The 20,922-nt window shown below is 33.2% G+C and overlaps 2 protein-coding genes across 2 annotated transcripts; one reads left to right on the top strand and one right to left on the bottom strand.

Annotated features, from left to right (window-relative positions):
* Window positions 1–1,199: 1,199 nt before the first annotated feature.
* Window positions 1,200–6,619, bottom strand: LOC114400272. Its single transcript, XM_028362637.1, has 2 exons — window positions 6,380–6,619; window positions 1,200–3,282 (listed from the first exon to the last, which is right to left on the bottom strand). Exon 2 carries the CDS (start codon window positions 3,146–3,148, stop codon window positions 1,349–1,351), a length of 1,800 nt encoding a protein of 599 aa, XP_028218438.1. The 5' UTR covers window positions 3,149–3,282; window positions 6,380–6,619; the 3' UTR covers window positions 1,200–1,348.
* A 7,826-nt stretch (window positions 6,620–14,445) lies between these two features.
* Window positions 14,446–17,689, top strand: LOC114399952 (probable serine/threonine-protein kinase PBL25). The gene is made up of 5 exons (XM_028362181.1): window positions 14,446–14,783; window positions 14,953–15,128; window positions 15,238–15,427; window positions 15,539–15,930; window positions 16,421–17,689. The coding sequence occupies exons 1-5, from the start codon at window positions 14,681–14,683 to the stop codon at window positions 17,342–17,344; spliced, it is 1,785 nt and encodes a 594-aa protein (XP_028217982.1). The 5' UTR covers window positions 14,446–14,680; the 3' UTR covers window positions 17,345–17,689.
* Window positions 17,690–20,922: the final 3,233 nt, after the last annotated feature.

Here is a 20,922-nt window from a genome sequence, read left to right as displayed (position 1 = left end):
ACTACTCACTCTAGAGAGAGGATCGCCAACTTGGGGAATGTCATAATAAATTTTCTCATTTGATAATGGCTGTCCTACTACTACTAATAAAAATTGATACCAAAGTGAACATGATTCTATTGATATGCAATAAATTAGTTACTGGAAATATATATGATGAACAGTAACTAATTTATGATCATTGTTTGTTAATGTCAAAGGTTAAAACGCCTGTTATTTAATATTTCAAAAATTAAAATCATATTTTTATACTTTTAATTACTCCATTAATTTACTGCGAGTCATTTCTATTCATTTAAAGACAACTATCCAAACTTATCAGGCTGACATATTTATGTTAACCTGCGATCACATCTTCTGAGGAATGCCTTGTCCTTTTTTCAATTTGACAGCAACATGCTCTTGATTGCCCTAATGAATACAAAAAATGAACAAATTAAATGTCTAAGATTTGATGATAGGAACATGGAATGTCACCGTTGTAATTGTGTGGCTTTAGTATTCAATTCTACTATCGTGTTGAGTTTCTTCTTACTCGGGCCCTTGACTTTCATAACTGACCCTTGAACAATCACAGAACGAAGTCTGACCAGTAATAAATTGATAATTAATGCCCTTGCTTCCAAAACAGGTGCATTTCAATGCATGCAGACTTGAAAATTAAAATTTGGAAAACCTGCATTAGGTAGAAGCAACAATTTATCCAACCATTATGAAAGCAAACAACAAAATCGGGGAAAAAAAAATCTAGGGATGCAATGGGCAAATACTGCCAAGAACTGGCCCGACGGGCAACAATTAGAAGCAAATGTCTGGTTACATCTTCCATTCACCTGTCGTAATAAATACTCCAAATAAATAAGATCCTCCAAGCATCTGTGCCTTTCTCATGTAACGCCATTTGAAAATGCTTTTCTTGACTTTATCATTTCTCTATAGTCAAGTTCATAAAAAACACAATCAAGAAAGGCATGTACTATTCCTAGACATGACTAAGAACTAAAATTGAAAGACCTGAAAAACAAGCAGCATTTTGAGGAATGATGATATGCCAGTCCAAGTTATTTTGCCCAACTTCAAATCATTATGAAAATTATGATACAATATCCAGAACAGAGACAAACCGGCAAGGCAATTTTCTGACATTAACCAATTATTAAGTAAAACGAGAAAACAGCCATGCAGACAGCCCGCTACCATTTGATGAGAACCTTGGCAAAAACTAATGGATTCTTATTTTGTCATTGACTTGTTCAGAATACATTTAAATTACAATACAAACACAACATTCGATCTATTGCTTATATGTCCCTGAAACAAAAGATATTTTAACAAGTAAACAAATTTTTCAAATGGGCATTGTGCATTTCTTTTGAGAATGTCCTAACATATGACAGCGACCACATTGAACAACTCTTTTGGGACGCTTAAAGTTCTCCACTCGTAGAACCTTCTTTTTAGGCCTTCCAGGCGGCCGGCGAGTCTTTGGTGGGCGAATTATGATATCAACCCTTGCACCTCCTCCGCCTTCTGCTCCTTCTCCCTGATCTCTCCACTGGCTCTTATCTGGTATAGGATTAATCATCTGTGAATAAGTCATTCTGTAACTTTGTACAGTGAAGCATGGTTCAGCAAACATGTGGGCATTGTGCCCACAAGAAATAAGTGCAGCAGCAGCATGGGCACAAGGTAAGCCATACAACTGCCAACGGCGACAAGAGCACTCACGACTCCGTATATCCACAATATTGGTCCTCTCAGTTGACACAATTTCAAACTCAACTTCATTTGCCCGGAGCACTTGATAGCAATGAGCATCAGCAATTGCTTCCATAATCCGCTTCTCAGCAGATGGTACAAGAATTGACGTCCACGTCATGCCCATATCCTGCCGATCATTAAACCAAGATACCATCTGCTGGCGGATGTGTTCCATCATCTGTACTACAGGGAGCTCATGACATTCAAGGGCCCAGTTATACAATAATTCTGTTACCCCAAGTGTGAAATGGCCATATCGAACACTGTCAAAGTATGCCACCGCCCAAAGATAGGGAGGAAATTGTTGAAACCATGATATGACATCTTGTGAAATTTCCATCATCTCGGTGATCTTGCTTTCAAATTCAGCAGCAGTGAGCGCATAAACAGCATTCCAAAAGATGTTTACCAACTTTGTATTTTTAAATGTATCACGAAAATTTTCACTAACATAACGCAGACAGAAACCATGTGAAGCAGTAGGAAAATGTGTTTCTACGGCCTCCACCAAGCCTCTTTGCCTTTCAGACAATATTGTCAGTCTAGGCATGTTGTCTGTGTTTACTCCTAGAAGTTTCCGCAATTCTGACATGAACCACATCCAGTTTTCATCACTTTCAGCATCAACAACAGCTATAGCCAAAGGAAACAAAGCATCATCAGCATCAACAGCTGCAGCACAGAGCAATGTACCTAGGTATTTTCCTTTAAGATGTGCTCTGTCAAGTTCTAAAAGTGGCCTACAAGCATTTATAAACCCATAAATTGATGCACGATAAGAAATAAACAGTCGTTGAAAATAATTTTCTTGTCCAGTGGCAACAACAGATGCAATGCTACCAGGGTTGGTTTTCCTTATTTGTTCACAATAAGCAGGGAGAAGACGGTAACCCTCTTCAAATGTTCCATGAAGTGCAGCCATGCTACGCTCCTTCCCCCGCCAGGCTTGCATGTAAGAAACAGCAATTCCATGCTGATCACGAATATCTTGCAGTATTTCCCTTGGTTTGTATTGTGGATTATCTCGAATGCGTGCTTCAACAGATCTTGCAACCCAACCTACTGATGCCTGCTGATGATGAAGGTTCTGAACTCCCTCACAAGTATGCTCTCCATGCAGAGTTCTTACGGTAAAAGTTGGAACACCGGGACACTTTGCTACATGGACACGCCATGGACACCCTTCTTTGGAGCATTTTGCTATAAATCGACTGCGATCTGACTTAACTATCCGAAGATCAAAATGCATAGCAATGGCAATATCTTTCATTGTTCTTCGACAGGTTTCCACATCTGGAAACTCTTGCCCAATGACTAAAGGCTGCTCTGCTACAGTAACAGTACTAACAGATGTGTTGTTATCTAAAACTAAAGAATGATTAGCCATATATCCACCAAAACAAGGAAAGATCAATGTTATCTGACTCTAAGGTTTTCCATCATGTTTATGAATTATCAAGGGCTTCCAAGGATAGGAATTGAAAATTGTCATCATATCAAACTTCCAGCCAATTACAGACTCTGCAATACATAACAGAAGGAATGGTTAAATTCTATAAACAGTTCAGAACAGAAAGTTATTGAAACAAAATGGAAATTTGAGATCATTGTACAAGTAAAGAACATACAAACTGTAAACAAACGGGGAGTTGCAGAAGTACAACATTCACCTCTAGCATAAAATCAATAAGTTCTTCCATAAATAGAAGTTCAAATTTTGTAAGAAACCCAAGTAACATAATTTGAACTAAGCATTTTTTTCATGAAATAAAATTAGGAAGAGGAGATGCCAGGATGGTGCCTTAGTCCAAGATAGGGTGATAACTGCGAAATTTAGGATTAATTGACAGTCAAATCAGACAAGAATTGTTAGATTTCCTCTACTTTCCTGTTTGTTTTTAAGAGAATAATGAGGATTTTCATATCATTTTAATTCTTGACCAACAGGATTCAAAAGAAGGAAAATTACAAGCATTTTAGAGAAAAATTGAAGAAAAAAAAAAGCCTTGAAGAAAAAGTTGAAGTTGGGACATCTCGCTTAACGTGCAAGACAAGCCCAACGCGACGCCTCGCTCAACGGTCAGTCCAAACTTAGCACGAAGAAGACCCACGAAGAACATGAAGGCGTGCTTAGCGCGAATCCCGCGCTAAGCGTGTGATCACCGTCATACTCACTAAGCCCAAGATGTCGCGCTTAGCGCGAAGTCGTGTTAATTTTAAACTAACTCAGGCCTATAAAAGGAATAGGAAGCAAAGGAGAAAGACACACCGAGACTCAGAGCTCTCGACTGAATACATCCAAAACCTGAGCATCTCAACTAGGGGAAACCCTCATCTCTAGAGCTATTCATCCCCTCTCTCTCCATCCCTATTCTTCTTTTATCCCCATTAACCCCTAAAGTGTAATCTCTCATGCCAATGATAGGCTAAACCCCATTGTTGAAAGCCTAACGGCCAAACTCTTGCAATGTAATTCTTTACCTACTATCTATTTAATGCAATTCCAGTTCTTATTGTTCCTTTTTTGTGTTTATTGTTATTGATTGTGGTCTGATCACCCATACTCATGCATCTGTTTAGGATTTAGGCATTGGAAAGTACTTATTTTCTAAAGAACTCGAAAAAGACATCTAAATGAATCATGTCTAGGAATAGAATGATTTTTGTTTGGCCTATACATGCATCTCTATTCTTAATGCAATTTCACTTGAGGAATCAGGGTTAGAGTAGTAGATGTGGATAAAAACTGGAATAATATTAGATAGAGAAAAATTATTAACATTACATCACAAGTAGTTTGGTAGTTTGATATGCTAGACCCCAACACATTTGCAGTCTAAATTAATCCTAGCATTTAAAAAGTGTTCGTCTTTTGTCTTACTCAATTGCAATTTTTACAGTTTCAATGACTTTACTTTACTTTTTACTCATCATCCCTTCTCTTCAATTAATTGCTTGAAAATTGGATATGAACCAATCTAAGTACAAACAAAGTCCCTTTGAACTCGACACTCAGTCTTCCATTTTACTTTACTACTTGTGATAATTTGGTGCATTTGTCAATCGTTTAACATAGGGAAAGCCCTTGAACTCAAAGAGCACTTATAGATAACTTACATTTACCTAATATCAAGGAAATAAGGGGGAGCTTGAGTCTATAAACTATGAAATACAAGACTTTGTCTTACTCCACTAGACCAATCCCTTGGATTTGAACTAAGGATTTCTTTAGTAAGGAAAGGCAATTGCTTTGGTTAATTTAATTACAATCATTACGATTTCAAGTTATTGTAAAATCTCCTATGCGAGAGTCTGTATAACTCAATACATAGAAAAAATTACACAAAAATAATTAGATGATTCTAGTTCTCCATCCCTTTAACTTAATGTTGTAAACTTGGAAGCCTTTTATTTCACTTTCTTAATTTTAATTAGATAGACAATGAAAATAATATATTTAAGGAGCCAGGGGATGAGGATTGAAATCAAGCATTACATTAATAATATAATTGCAGGATTATGGCTAAATTATGCTTAATGCCATAATCAAAATTCAGAATTTGGTCTGTCAGATCTAATGGTTTTAGGTGAAGAAAGAGCTTTGTCACAGCAACCATATAAAAGGGATAACTTTAATCCTTGGTAGTTTCTATGGAACTTGTTCAACTACATGTATCCACAAGCTGCATTTATAGTTGCAGATTCCTATAACTTATCCACCACCATCTAACTGGTCATAGCCCACGGAAAATCCACATTTCAGAAGAATATCACTCTTCAGTATTCCATTTTTGCCAACATGACCTTGCCTAAACTTCCCAAATGGTTAATTGGTCCTGCACACAATTCCAGTGATTAATTTGTCAAAACTGTTGCCCGCACAGGACAGCTTCATTGTGTTTGTTTTCTTAGGAATAGTTAAACACAGATCATATTCTCACTCAGGAAATATAGGAGGACATCACAGTAACTGCAAGTTCATTTAAAAAGAACAAAAACCTAGTGACCTCCAAATCTCCAATCAGTCTAACCCCCTCTCGCAGGCATTAAAACAAAGAACGCTTTCATCTTTCTACTTAGCAGTAGTAACTGCGCCTATTTTGATTCAGAAACATGTGAGGGTTTTCTTTTGAAGAAGCAAGAAAGCAGCATAAAACCCACGCACAACATAGTCTTATGATAATATATTTGAGGGATTCATATTCAAGCTTCAAGCCAAGGGGTCACACTCACGGAACGAGGACCACATTGCTCACTTAGGTCATACACCAAATTCAAACCACGACCGTAACTGTTAACACTCCCTTCGGATCCAACAATTTGCAATCTGGAAATTTCAATTTCTGAATCGTTAATCTAAATTTCGTAAACTAAGAGGTCGGATTTCCCTTGGCAAGGCAATTCAGAGAACGCGACCAACATACACACACATGTGAATTCTATAAAAATTGATTTTGGTTTTTGGCACAAAGGAAATCCAAACATCCAGAAACTTGTACGAGAAAGCTAATTGGGAACATGATGCAAAACAAGAGGTGGAGGAAGAGACTTGAGCTGAAAACATGTGTAAACAATTATTGGGAGAGAAAAAAAACAGAGAGAGAAAGAGATAGAGCACCTTAGTTTAGACACACACAGTTGTTGGTGTTTGAAAGTGACTGTTTGTGCTTACAGTTGTTGCTGCTCTTCCTCCTCTTCCTCGTAGTTCTCTAGCTTCGGTTTCTTGAATTTGAGGGGATGGTGGACCTTAGTAAAACAAACTTCTGGTTTTTTTTGTTCTTCTCTGCTTTTGTTTTTTCTTTTTTCTTTTCCTTTAATTTACGTTTCGGTAGTACAAATTTGCTAAAATGTTTTTATCTGAGATTTTTCTATTTCACGTCCTACCTTACATAATAACCCATTTTTATATGATCCATCAATAATATGTTAACTCATTACCCGTGAATAAAGTAGTACAGTACTATCTATCAAAGTGAGTAAAGAAAAAAAATACTCCCTCCCCCGTTACTATTTAATTATTTATAAGATTTAAATTTAAAATAACATTAATTCTTTTATACAAGATCTAGTCTATAATATTTTTTATATCAATTATTTTTACACTATAATATTCTTGGGAAAAAATTTATTTTTCAAAAATCATGAATTAAGAAACTTAGTTTCCTGATATCAAATTTTAAAAAAAAAATAACATTCTTAAGAAATAATATTTTTTTCAAAATATTTTTTAATCAATTTCTCACATAAACTTTCCCACAAATAATTAGTAACGTATATTTTTAAAAATATCCAAAAGAACATGTATATTTACGTATAATAGAAAAAGAATACTAATTGGGACTTTCTATTGGTAGAAAAAAGAAGATAATACTCTCTATAAGTTCGATCCAGAGTATACTTTCATCCACTGATTAAATAAATAATTATCAGAAACAAAATAATCCTTTAATTTTTGGAAACCCCCATTTATTTTACTTACACAAAAAAGACTAGGATAAGAACGAAAAAAAAGTGATCCCCATTTTTTTTTTGTCCTATATCCATATTTATGGAGACAGAATTCATGTCATAATTTAAAAAATTGAACATGTATAATTTTTTTTCGTAATAAAAAATAATGAGAGAGTTATTGATAATTTGAAAATAATATTTTATTGAAGAATTAAGTTAATAAGTTATTACTCAACAAATTTGAATTTGAATTTTTTAAAGGATGAGATCAATTTAGAAGTACTTTTTGTATTTTTTATTTATTTAAAGAAATGTTAAAATGTATTTTATTTTTTCTTTATTAAATGTATTTATTTTAAAAATTGTTTATTTAGGTAGAGTTTAGTTTGCCGGTTAATTTTTTATTACAATAAAATATCATCTTACTTTATTAAATTATTTAATGTGATAAAAATATTTCATACCTCTTTGAATCTTATAAAACTTATCTTAAGATTTTAATGGTCAACCAAATAAATTTCATTTATTCTTAGAAAACAATTTTTTAGCATAAAAAAATTTACCCCCGAAACACTCCCTTAATTAAAAATAAAAAAGAGAGAAAGAAAGAGAATATACATAGACATGACAATGGGGCAGGACAGATACAGGTATTGTTTCCTCAATCCCTTACTCCCACCCCCAACATATTTTCATACCCGTACCCGATACCTGATAGGTTAAAGTTTATTATCTCATCCTCATACCGGTCGAGTATCGGGTATTCTCGATCCCATCCCATATACAATTCAAATTAGAAAAATATTAAAAATTTAATTTAAAAAAATAATAAATTGATTGTCAAACATTATTTTTAACCACTTATATATCTATAAATTTATTATAGCGCACGTGTCTACAAAAATCGTTAAGAAAATAATATTAAATTATGTAAAAATTCTAAAATAAAATTAACTAGTAATAAAAATTCTATCTTTTTTTATTAAATTATGCAAAAATTTTAAAGATGTTAAGTGGCTGGGCGGGTTTGGGTTCAGGTAGGGACGAATCTAATAATCTCATACCCGTATCCCGACTTTTGATTATAGGGGAAAATCCAAACCCGAACCCATATCTGGTCAATTCGGATATTATCCATCAAAATCGGGACGGATTCGGGTGGATACTCACTAGTATGAATTTTCTTGTCATGTCTAAACATATAGACTAAAAGTTGAAAGAGAGAGATAAATATTAATGACAATGATATTTTTGTAAAAAAAATTATAAATTTAACATAAATTCATTGATATCAACTAAATTAATTACTTTTTAAAAATCTTGATGAATTAAGTAATTAGGTATTGTAAACTCATACATAAATAACAATAATTAACTGATAAAGAAAATTAGTTGAAATTATTTAATTTTACCAATCTTAAATAAAAATAAGGATATTTCTAAAATTTTCTTCACTAAAATTTAATATCATGAATAAAATAGAATTTTTGAAAATAGTTATAATTAAATAAAAAAATAAATTTTAGGAATGATATTATTAAATAGAGATAAATTATATTATTTTTCTATAAACTATATTATTTTTAATTTCTTATGACATTGTCAACTGTTGTAAAGGATTAAACTTTAGATGGGTTGTTAAATTGAAAAATTGTTTTGACGCTAAAAGAAGAAAGAGGAGTTAAATAAAGATATTTTAATCTGAATATATAGCAATTACTTATTTCTTAATACGTGTATATCAATAAATAAGAAAAGGAATTTTACTAACTTTGAAAAAAAATCATTCTTCATTTGTTACTTTACTCTATTACCTTTTTACGCTAAAAAAAAATAAAATAACTAGTACCATTTTATAAATTAATTTAAGACTAAAAAAAAAGAATCTGAATGACTAAAGTAGAGATGATTCTAGACCAGGCGAGTGGGCGTGCTTATTTGAATTGCTACAGCAAGCAAAAGAAAGTGGAGAAAGAAGAAACAAGTCTCTCATCCAGAAAACGCGGCTCAATAATATCCCTGGAACAATCTTCTCCTCCGACCCTCAACCACTCCTTTGCTTAAACACAAGCTATGCTCCCTACAATGTTTTTGCAGACAACGGCTAACGTGGACTGGTTATATATGTGAGATCAATCTCACCCATACAGTTATTAGATTTTTATTCTTTCTTTCTCTGTCTCTGTCCTCTAAGGACAGGCTGGGTGCATGTCCCTCGCCGCATTCTCCTTGCTGGCACGCCGTTGCCGGACGTGAAACACCTCGACTACTCCATCGACGTCCAGTACGAAAGTCGTCTCGAGATCAGTGCCACCGCCTTTGCCATTGCCTTTCTGATCCTCACGGCTTCAGTCGTCTCCCATCACAACGCATCAACCTTGATTTTGGTCGCCATGCCGATGCATCCACGTTCCTCGCTGTTCAGCTGCGTCCGCAACGGCGGCTTCGACCACCCACCGCCGCCGCGGAGTCTGGTTGAGAGGCATAGGTATTCACTGATTACATGATGGTATAATACTATATGTTAATTAGCAACAGTATGATCGTTGGTGCCTCCAAGATAACTCAGAACGATAAAATTGCTCGGTTCCCCCGACCACCACCCCCTCTATTCCATCAATGTTCTTTGTATTTAATGAGCTTCGCTTGAGGCAGCACTTGCTATTCCTATTTTCAATTTTATTTTTCTCATATTGTATTACAACTGACTGAATTGTTTCTTCACTGTTTTTGCATAATTTAATAATGCCCTGCGAAATTGAATGAAGCTCAAGTTAGGATTGTTGAATTTAGTTTCCAAATCTTCTTAACAGGGGAACAATATTTGTTATGAAAAATGTACACCAACTTTGATCAAAGTCCTTCAAGGATATTGTTGCTTGGTGTTGGAGAAAAGAGTGAGGTGAAATACATAAATTTGAACTTTAAGGTTTTAGATTAAGATGCAATATCAAGTACATTTATATGATTATTCATGCCTATTGGTGTAAATTTTCCTTTTGGGTTAAAGCTTATTACATTCGCATTCTTTGTGTTTTTTTTTCAAACTGCACACGACATTCCTCCTTTTTTGCATCTTATAAAAAATTCCTTAATTTTTTAATTCACATTACACCAAACCTCCTTCCTCCTAAACACCATTTAATAATTTAACAAAAAGTAAACACATGTTGATCACATATTTTTAATGAGAATTTATGTCTAAAATATTTTCATCTTGTTTCTCTTAACTTCATAAAAGACACGACACTATATTCAATATGAAAATATTTTAATATTCTTTTTTTTCTCTAATTGAACGTAAACTTAACTTTTTGTTGGACGTGAACCCACCTTATTAGTACACATGTGTTAACAACCTTTCTTCTTCTTCTTTTTCTTTTTAGTTTAATTTTTTTATGTGTTGGATCATTTGGTTATTGCGTTTTTGTTGGACGTGTGTTTCAACAATGGTCATTTGTTTCAAATTTTAGTGTTTTGTTCCTGCATTTGTGTTTTTAACTCTTTTCTTTAAAATATTTATTTTTTATGGTTAGATGTTTGATATAATGTTTCAATCAAGAGCTTCATCTTCTTCAAGTGTTAGCAACAATGAAATAAGAGTCAAATATTAAAGGAAAAACTGTTATTGCCTTAAGAAATGTCTATTCACAAAGTCAATTGTTAATTTGTTATTGAATATTTAACAAAGATGTTAAGATAATTTCGTCTAGTCACATATTTCAATTGACGTTAATTAATGACATTAATAGAAGGGGGTAAAAGTAATTAAAGTAAAAAATTAGAGAAGTATCTGGTGCAATTTGAGAAAAATACAAGAGATATGAGTGTAATAAAGATGTTAGAACAATTTTTTTTACTCACATATTTCAATTGACGCTAATCAATGATATTAATGAAAGGAAGATAAAAGTAATATAAAAAAAAGGATATCATATACAATTTGAAAAAAAAATATTATGACTGCTTATGACAGATTAATGTAAATCTATCGGGTGCTTACCCCTTAACCCACAACACTTGGACTACATTAATCAATGGGAATGTTAAAAAATGAGTCTCCTTGTTGAACACCAACAACGACGTGAGTTCGGCCTTGGAGGTGTCTATGCCGCCAGCGCTATGGAAGATGGAGAAATAACACGTAGGAGAGAGAGGGAGAAAAATAAATCTAATACTAATGGTACATAATATAACCTTGTGGGTAAAATTAATCTTACCGTCCACAAAAGTCATCCATAATAAACCACATATATAACTGAACCATTGAAATAATGGCCATTCTTTAAACCTATAAGACACTTAATTTTTACTTGTTGGTATTTGCCAAAAAGTTGGCAAAGAAACATTTCAAAACTTCTCTCTCTAAAACTTTTAAAAAAATATTTTTAGCGTGTTTAGATTACTTTTCACGGTGAAAAATAACCATTAATCAACTTTTATTTTTATAATAAATGAAAAACAACAAACATTTACTTTTACTTTTTCATAATATCGATCAGTATAATCTTGCGTATTAGAAATATTTTCCGTGTATTATGATTATCTAAGGATACCTCTTAATACGTCAAGGATTTCCTTAAATAGAAAATAAAAAGCGACTCCAATAAATTGTGAGTAACTTCCATAAGTAGAAATAATTATGACGACTGGTGCCGGTAGCATCATTTGATGGGGCAAAATGCTTGTGTAATTAATGATAAATGATTGGGCTTAGCATAGTAGTATATATTTAAAGGTACGGAAGAGCCCTAATGACACTCGAGCAAGTGGCTTTACGCTTCCATTGACATCTTTACTGCAATTGGAAATTCTTTTGACGTGTTTGGGAATCGCTTTCTCGTGTCCCGAATTTTGGTTTGCATGTGCATGTGATTAAATACCATTTTGCTAACCACATCGCCATGTGAAATGCCCTACGCGTCATTTGAAAATGCATGTACATTTTCATTCACCCTCAAGTTTTTGTGTTAATTATCAGTATCGTATTTTATCAAAGTAAATGAACTTCTCTTTCTGGATATTATTTTAAAATACATAAAAACACAATAAATTAAATTATATAATACTTCTTGAAGATATTATTCGAAAAAATAACGGTATTGTCAACTTGTAGAGATGTACATATATATATATATATATGCTGTGAAAAAAAAACATATATTGTCAGGAACATTGTTGATCTTATTTGTCAATTTGAAGACATTGTTTTTGTGGAATATGAGATCTTCACCTCTTGTTTCCTTCTCTGTAATTGAATTTATTGAGGAGAAAAGTACTAAAAGTATTACGAGTGAAGAAGACATCCTAGCCTTGCAATAACGATATGTAATTCTAGCTTAATTTCATTCATCATATGACCTAAGTTAATATATTCTTACATAATGATTTTTAAGTTCTGATAGATCATCGAATTATGTACGATTGAGTTTCTAAGAGTAAGTAGGATGCTATTCACTTAATATCTGCAACTATTAATATTGAAAACTGAATTCATCAATCGATAGGTTAATATATTTTGGGTCATGTTAAGTTTGGCTCAACTATTTAGAAGTCATTATAAAGTTAAACCTTAAAATAAAAACTTTAATGAAGTATATATATATATATAGTTTGTTCCGTTTTATTTTTAGTTTTTAGTTTTAAAACTTATTAATTTTAAGCGAAAAGTAGTCGGGTAAAAAAATTAAAGAATTGTTTAAAATTAATTGCCTCACTCGGTGGAATAATATATTGATAAAAATAGTGTGTGTAAAATTAATTTAATTTGATAAGAAATTAAAAAATTATTTAAGAAATATATTGTTGTTATTAAGAACTCTAGAAATTAATTACAAATATTTTTTTTAAAATAAAATATAAATTAAATTTAAAGAATAAAATTATAAAATTTTTAAAATAAAAAAAATCTTATTTAACTATATCACTTATTCATTTCATTAAGGTTCTTTTATTTCAGGTACAAATATATTCATATTTTTTAATTTTAAGAATGTAAAAATTGATTTTAAAAGTGATGTACAAATATTTTATTATATAATATTAATTAAATAAATTTAAGTATTAAACACAAAAGACAAAATTTTAAAATATTTTATTAATTTTCAATAATATTTTAGAAGATAAAAAATAGTTTGTTTAAATAGAATTCAACAATACCAATATATTTACAAAAGTGTTTAATAAATATGTTATTGTAACTAAGAACTCAAAAACATAACTAGAAAATAAATTTAAAAAGCGTGAAATTTAAAATAAAATTTAATATATTTTAAAATATGAAAATTTTATTTAACTATGTTATTTATTTATTTCGGTAAAATTATTTTATTTCATGTAATGAATACATCTGAAATTTTTAATTTAAAAATATATTTTATAGAATAAAAGTTAATTTTAAAGATGGTTTACAAATATTTTCTTTATGAATAATATTAATTAAATGAATTTAAGTATTAATTACAAAAGGTAAAATATTTAAAAAAATTCTATGATATTGTTGAATAATATTTTTAGAAGATGAAAATGAATTTATTTAATATAATTCAATATCGTCAATATATATAAAAACTATTTTGTAAATAAATTGTTGTAATGAAGAATTTAAAAAACCTAAGTATAAAAATAAATTTAAAAAATATAAAATCCAAATTAAATTTGAAGAATATTTTTTTAATAAATATTTTAAAATATCAAACTTTATTTAATTATATTGTTTACTTATTTAATTGGATTCTTTAAGAAAGGAGAAGCTCTGAACAGTCGAACAAAAAAAAAAAAAAAAAGCCAGAGAGAGAGAGAGAGAAGAGAACAGAGAAACGCTTCCAACTACCACTCTGCCTTCCTTCATAACCATCATTTCCGCTTCATCTTCAAAGGTTTAATTGGATTCTGCGTTGCATTCACAATCTATCTATCTATAGCATAGAATGTAATATAGAATTGGCATATATACCCCAAAAGTTGAATTAAGATAATCATATTTATGGAAAGAAAGGTGCAGGTCAAAATGTAACGGTAATTAGATGCCATCCATGCATGACTAATAAAAAATCAAAAGAATCAGGTGCAACCCAAAAACTGAAATACGATTTCCACATTTGTCGGAAGCCATAATGATATCCACTCAAAATATTATTTCCCCTTTTCTCTCCGAGTCTTGTGAGGAAACGTGGCCATTTGTGGATCCTATTCCATACATGATACATGCATGCATGTCTAACACCTCCTCCTTTCACCTTTTGCTGCTGATTTCCCTTCCTTTTTAACTTATAGCCTCTGCTCCCCTTTTGCGGGGTCCTTCAATCTCACTTGGGGAACCTCCGTGCATTAACCCAAAAGAGTTCATGGACCCTTAATTAAAAAATATTTTGCCTAGAACCAAAACCTGCCCTTACTCTATAACATTTACCAACCGGGAATTCTTCCTGGACGTTTTGTTTTTTGATTCTAGACACTTGGAAGAAGAATGAGTTGTTTTCCTTGTTTTTCAAAGACTAAGAGAACCAACAGCAAGAGGGAGCAGCAAGGCATTATACCACAGGAAAACTTTGTAACTAGAACACCGCCAGGCAAGTTGGTTCAAAGACCCTAATTACGGTGCTAAAAATAATAATAATGGCATTCATTGAATCAAAATATATAAATTCTTGTTTGTTTGTACTATTGTTATCAATTTGATTTTTCACTTATCTCCATCCCCATAAGACTTGAAAATTAAACGTTGGGGGTGACATGCAGATGTAAAGAAACAAAAGGCAGATGATCCAAACCAATTTGACACCTCAAAGATTCAAGCACAAAATTTCACATTCCGTGAGCTGGCAATTGCAACAAAGAATTTCCGCCAAGAATGTTTGTTGGGTGAAGGGGGCTTTGGCAGAGTTTATAAGGGAACAATTCCTGCAACCGGGCAGGTCATATCATAAGGCCTTCAATTTTCACTCATAAAAAAACAGTTAAATTCAATATATGTATATTTTTTTCTCACGTTTGCATGCATGTGTGTTTTGTTCCCCTCTTCAGGTTGTAGCAGTAAAGCAACTCGACCGAAATGGGGTCCAAGGCAGCAAGGAATTTCTGGTTGAGGTTTTGATGTTAAGTCTCTTGAACCATGACAATCTGGTCAAACTCGCTGGTTATTGTGCTGATGGAGATCAACGTCTTTTGGTCTATGAGTTTTTGCCAGGGGGCTGTTTAGAAGGCCGTCTTCTTGGTACTCACCCTTTATTTGTATATTAATCCTCCTTCAATTTTTGACACATTATTATGTGTGCGTTATATAAGAATAAAACTAAAACAAAGCTTGTGTCTGCTTTTAAAACAGAGAGGAAACCAGATGAACCTGTATTAGATTGGTACAGCAGAATGAAAATAGCATCAAATGCGGCGAAAGGACTATGGTACTTGCACGACAAGGCCAATCCTTCAGTCATATACCGGGACTTGAAATCCGCCAACATCTTGCTGGATAATGATAACAATGCAAAACTATCTGATTATGGACTGGCCAAACTTGCTGGTAAAGATAAGACGAACATCGTACCAACAAGAGTTATGGGAAACTATGGTTACAGTGCTCCAGAGTACGTAAGAACGGGTAACCTCACCCTGAAATCAGATGTGTACAGTTTTGGAGTTGTCTTGCTAGAGCTCATAACTGGACGGCGTGCCATTGACACCACAAGACCGCACGATGAGCAAAATCTAGTTTCATGGGTATATACCCCTTTAATTTGGACATAATTCACATAGTTCTCGTCAAATCATAAATGAGACTTGTTAAATAGGACGTGGAAGCACATTATTTTGTGTTCCTACACGAATTCCACCTAATAATAATATAGAATCTGTTATAATTTTAAAAAGGACAGAACTTGTATACACTTCTTAGTTTCTAGTGTTATTCTTCAATCAGAATTGAAATTTCTCCTCAAAAATCTTTATAATAAAGGTTTGCACATAAATTTCCGAGTTGAAACTCTTTCTCTGATTATAGAACAACACTAAGCACATAAGGTGCTTATCTATGTTTTTTTCCTTTTAAAACATGAGTTGTGATCATTTAATGAGAACTATGTGATTTCTCTAGTATGGTATCTATAAAAATGTTTATGGTTGTTATAATACCAAAGTCCAACAGCTTAATTTGATCCCCAAATATCTTTTTTGTTAATTTTATACATTTTCCCTTATTATCACTGAGCAGGCACAACCCATATTCAGGGACCCAAAAAGATATCCAGACATGGCAGATCCAAGTCTGGAAAATAATTTCCCAGAAAAGGATCTCAACCAAGTTGTTGCAATTGCAGCAATGTGCTTACAGGAGGAAACAGCAGCGCGTCCTTTGATGAGTGATGTTGTAACTGCTCTAAGTTTTCTTTCCACCACTCCTCCAGAGGTTGTTCCTGCAGCCAAGAGTGCTGCTGCTCCTGAAAATGAAGCAGGATCTGTTAAGGACAGAGATAGCTCCTCCTCCGATGAAGGGAGTTCTAGTGAAGTAGAGGAGAATGTAACTGCTCAAAATCAGGTTAGTGCAAAATACCAAGAAAGTGAAGACGCCTCAGAAACTGAGTATGATTATTATGGGAATGAAAACCAACAAAAATACAGTCCACAAGACATCAAACAGAACAAGGAGTTCTACTCCAAATCAAGCCGCAAGAGCAGCACCAGATCAAAGAATGGAACCGCTTCTTCTAGCTACAAAAGCAGCTCCACTTCAGATTCAGAGAATGAAAGCATCTCAACCAGCAACAAAACCAGTAGGAAAAGCAGCAGAAAGAATAGCAACAAGAAGTCTTCCTTAAGCCAGAAGAGCAGTAAGAAATCTTCTTTGAGCCAAAAGAGCAGCAAGAAATCTTCTGTGAGAATCTTAAGCCACAAGAAAAGTGAGGATGTAAGCCGTTCATCTAATTCAAGCAGCAGTAGCAGCAGTGGGGTGTCACAAGATGGTGGTGATCTTTTTGATCGTAGTGGAAGCAGGCCATCAGAAGGGAATGTTTCAATTGGCCTAATCAGCAGTGAGAACTCAGACAACGACAGCAGCATAAGGTCAGAAGAAAGGAGCAGCATGCATTTAGATCATACCAGCAGCAGATCGGAGGAGGGAAGTGTTTATTACCGATAGAGATTATCAATGTGTGGTTGCAACAGCAATAACTTAATTGGCGATGATGAATATTGAGGAGGCATTTGTATACTTCTGTCGATGTTTGTTCGTACATCAGTATGTATGGTCGAGCGAAACAAGTTAAGATAACCGTATATGGTATTCTCTAAATTAAAACTTGAAACTCGAGCATCTATATAAGTATTTGTTTTGTTTTTAGTAGGCTTCAGCTATATTTCTGTATCTACCTTTAGTTCAAGAACAACGAGACGATAACCGTGGATTTCCATAAAGGATTGTTGACATTATGGAAACAGTGATCCTCGTTTGTATTATGTAACAATTCTGGCAATTCTGATGTTATTCCTTTTGTCACAAATTACGAATAGGTATGTATGAGGGAATCAAATCTTGTGTCCTATTCACGGATAGATATACCCTTATTGATTTATTGAATCCACTATAAATTAGTTTTGTAGCACCACCCAACGGAGAAGAACGTTGGTTCACGGGCTCAAATGCCATCTTTCATAAGGTTCACACTTCACATACATGACTATATATATGAGTAGGCAACGTTATCAATAAGCAAATTCCCGGATATTTGAATTTACAGCTAGCTGATTTGAAATCCCTTCAAAAATATCATAACACGTTAAACATCAAAGTTCTTCAATAAATTGAAAAAAGGAACTCTGTCATACATTCTTATTTGTTAAAAACTGATATCAGATACACACTGACATAAATAACATACAGAGAAGATCTTCCTAAACAGAATTAATTGTTGCTTGGTTAATTTTTATTGCCTTCATTATATTGATAGGGAACAGGGAAATAAAAATCAGGAAGGCTATTACAATTTGCGAACTGAGAGAACTTACACTGTAATTCTTGGTCACTATCCACTTTACTTACATATGAAGGAGATATTAAAAACCACAGCTAAGGAAGAGAAGCAATAATTTGACAGTAAGGTGCTATAGCATGTAGCTATATATATATATACATATATGTTATTATGTTATGGTCTAATGAGGGATCCCACTAATCCGTGTGTGTTTGTCTGGAAACCAGTTGAATCCAATGCCAACAAACTTTCAAATGAAAGCTTTGAAATTTTTGCATTGGAACGTACAATTTTCTGTTCAACACCAATCCAAACACATTACACACCCTCCATATCCATGGATTAGGAGTAACGGTAGAATTTTGTTGTGAAATTGGCGCTGTTGGCGTTGTCGTCACTGCACTGAAATCTTACTTTAAGATTACGTCGCGATCTAGCACTGTGGGTCTTATCATTCTTCAGGCACGGCTTCAGCTTAGGGATCTGCTCAGAGTGGTTGAATCTCCCACTAGGGCTTCGTGCCTTTACTTTTCCCGAGTAACGTGAAGTGTAGTCGCTAGAATAATAAACAGGCCTGTCTCTGACATAAGATTGATCCCAGTTACCTCCTTTGCTGTGTTTGTTCCCCTCTCTGGGTAATTTCACGCATGAGGATTGTTTTTGGAAGCATCGAATTTTGTTGGAGTTAGAGGTTTTAGCTTCTCTGTGAGAATCAAGAGAAGATTGATTAGGAAGAAGGGTGTTAGCAGTGAAATTTGTGGACTTCAACTTATGACGGATGGTGTGACAAGGTACGATGTAGAAAACGTTGCCGGGTGTGAGAATGGATTCTGGTCTAACCACAATCCAAGGATATTGGAAGAAGTCGGGTCGTGTAACACAGTGCCTAGGATTCTTGCTCATGACTTCAGAAGCCAAGATTGGGTTAGCATGTAGCTCTACAAAGCCACCAGGGTGTACTAGTTTTAGGAAGTGGCTTTCTCTCTTAGGCATAGTCTTGGACTTGGACAACAATCCCATGTGTTCACCTTTTTTTTTTATTATTCATTCATGAAATTAGAGGTTGCGGGAGGAAGCTGTGGTGAGACACAAGACTAGTATTTGTAAGCAGATGAGACGAGACAAGGCGTCAAATAATATGATTTGGCGGAAATAACAATGAAATTAGAGCATGGAATTGTTCGTTCTAAGAGGATGACATGACATTCTCCTTCATCTCCTACTGCCAATGCCAATCAAAAAGTGTGGAGTTTCTGCACCCAAACCACGTCTCAACGAAGGCGTGTTTGGGTATTTCACTTCAACACGTTTCCCTGTCCTCAATGCTCACATGAGACAATGCTCAATGGTATGAGACAAAATGTTGAACCAATCACTTGAACGCAAAATACGATTAGATCAAAACCTATGAGAGTAGAAACAATAGCACGATAGCGAGGGTTAACATACCACAAGGTGTAAGTGAAAGAGATTAATTAGTCTCACGGTGAACTAAGATTCTAATTTTTGTTGAGGGGAATGTTTATATTTAGTATCTTACTGTATATTGAATGAGTTTGTTTTCGAAGAAAAATTTATTACATTAATACTTGTTGAGGTTTCATTAAATTTATCCTAATGCTCTTAATTTTTCAACTAAGTCTTTAATTATTTGAAAACATTATATTGTCATGTGTATCTTACAAAGGAGGTTCCTGTAAACGTTGAGAAAACAGAGATTATATGCTATTTCAGGAAATTTCAAGGGTTATTACTTATTAGTATAATTTATTTAAAAATATATGTATAAAAAACCCAAAGTGAACACATATTTCTTAAGAGTGACATGTATTTTTCATGCAACTCTCATGGTGTATAATTTTATACTGTATAACATTTTAAATTATTTTATTACTTTTAAATATAAAAAGTTAATATATATGAATTTTTTATTTTTTACTTTTTGTATTATTTATTGTTCTAATCAAGGAGGAATCTTGGAGAAATTGGTCTGAAGATCAACTATGTCTAGTCCATTCAAGTTGTTGCTCTTGTCTTTCCTCTTGTTGGTGGAGATTAATACTTGACTAGGGAGACAATTACCTCTATGGCTCTATCATGAATATATATAGTTCTATGTGATCGTGCCATTTTTCTTTTGAATCAACTGCTAAGTTGTGAGTAAATCGAACATGATACTAGATAATTGTCTGACCCATCAAGTTGATCCCAATTTTAGTGGGTACACAATCTCCAACCTCAAGGTTAAGAGGCAAATGAAACTAAAATATAACTGAACTTTTTTTTTCACCAGCTAGATCATCAACCTTCAATCAAGAGGATACACAAACCATCATCTTTGAACTTAAAAGAGACAAATGACAGTAAATAAAACCAAGTTTTTTTCACTAGCTAGATCGTTGCTCTATAATGGGAAGGGTATTTAAAAAATACATCTTAAAAAATTGAAGGAGATAACAAAAGTTGTTTCAATTTTGAGAAAAAAAATTATGTTTTCCTAAAATTTTTTACACAGTCATCCAATCACAACTCAACATATAATAAATTTGTTAATTTTTAAAATAATTTTTTTAAAGTAATTCAAACAATGATTTATAATTATTAATGAACATACATTAAACTTTTTAGTTTTATGCTTAAAAAGTTATTAATTATATATATAGTATTAAATAAGGGTATAAAAGTTGAGTTGAACCAAGCTCTTAAAATAAATTTATTTATTAAATCAAACTCAAGTTTAATTTTT

This window comes from Glycine soja, chromosome 19 (assembly GCF_004193775.1).
Source record: "Glycine soja cultivar W05 chromosome 19, ASM419377v2, whole genome shotgun sequence".
NCBI classification, from domain to species: Eukaryota; Viridiplantae; Streptophyta; class Magnoliopsida; order Fabales; family Fabaceae; genus Glycine; species Glycine soja.
Note: the sequence above shows the minus strand (reverse complement) of the source record. Positions and strands in the feature narration are given on the sequence as shown.

Bases quoted from the DNA above. Each gene is read 5' to 3' on its own strand.
- LOC114399952 (XM_028362181.1), top strand. From the start codon at position 14,681: ATGAGTTGTTTTCCTTGTTTTTCAAAGACTAAGAGAACCAACAGCAAG. The intron at 14,784-14,952 runs GCAAGTTGGTTC...GGTGACATGCAG, and splicing joins TGTAACTAGAACACCGCCAG to ATGTAAAGAAACAAAAGGCA. The intron at 15,931-16,420 runs GTATATACCCCT...ATCACTGAGCAG, and splicing joins AGCAAAATCTAGTTTCATGG to GCACAACCCATATTCAGGGA.
- LOC114400272 (XM_028362637.1), bottom strand. From the start codon at position 3,148: ATGGCTAATCATTCTTTAGTTTTAGATAACAACACATCTGTTAGTACT.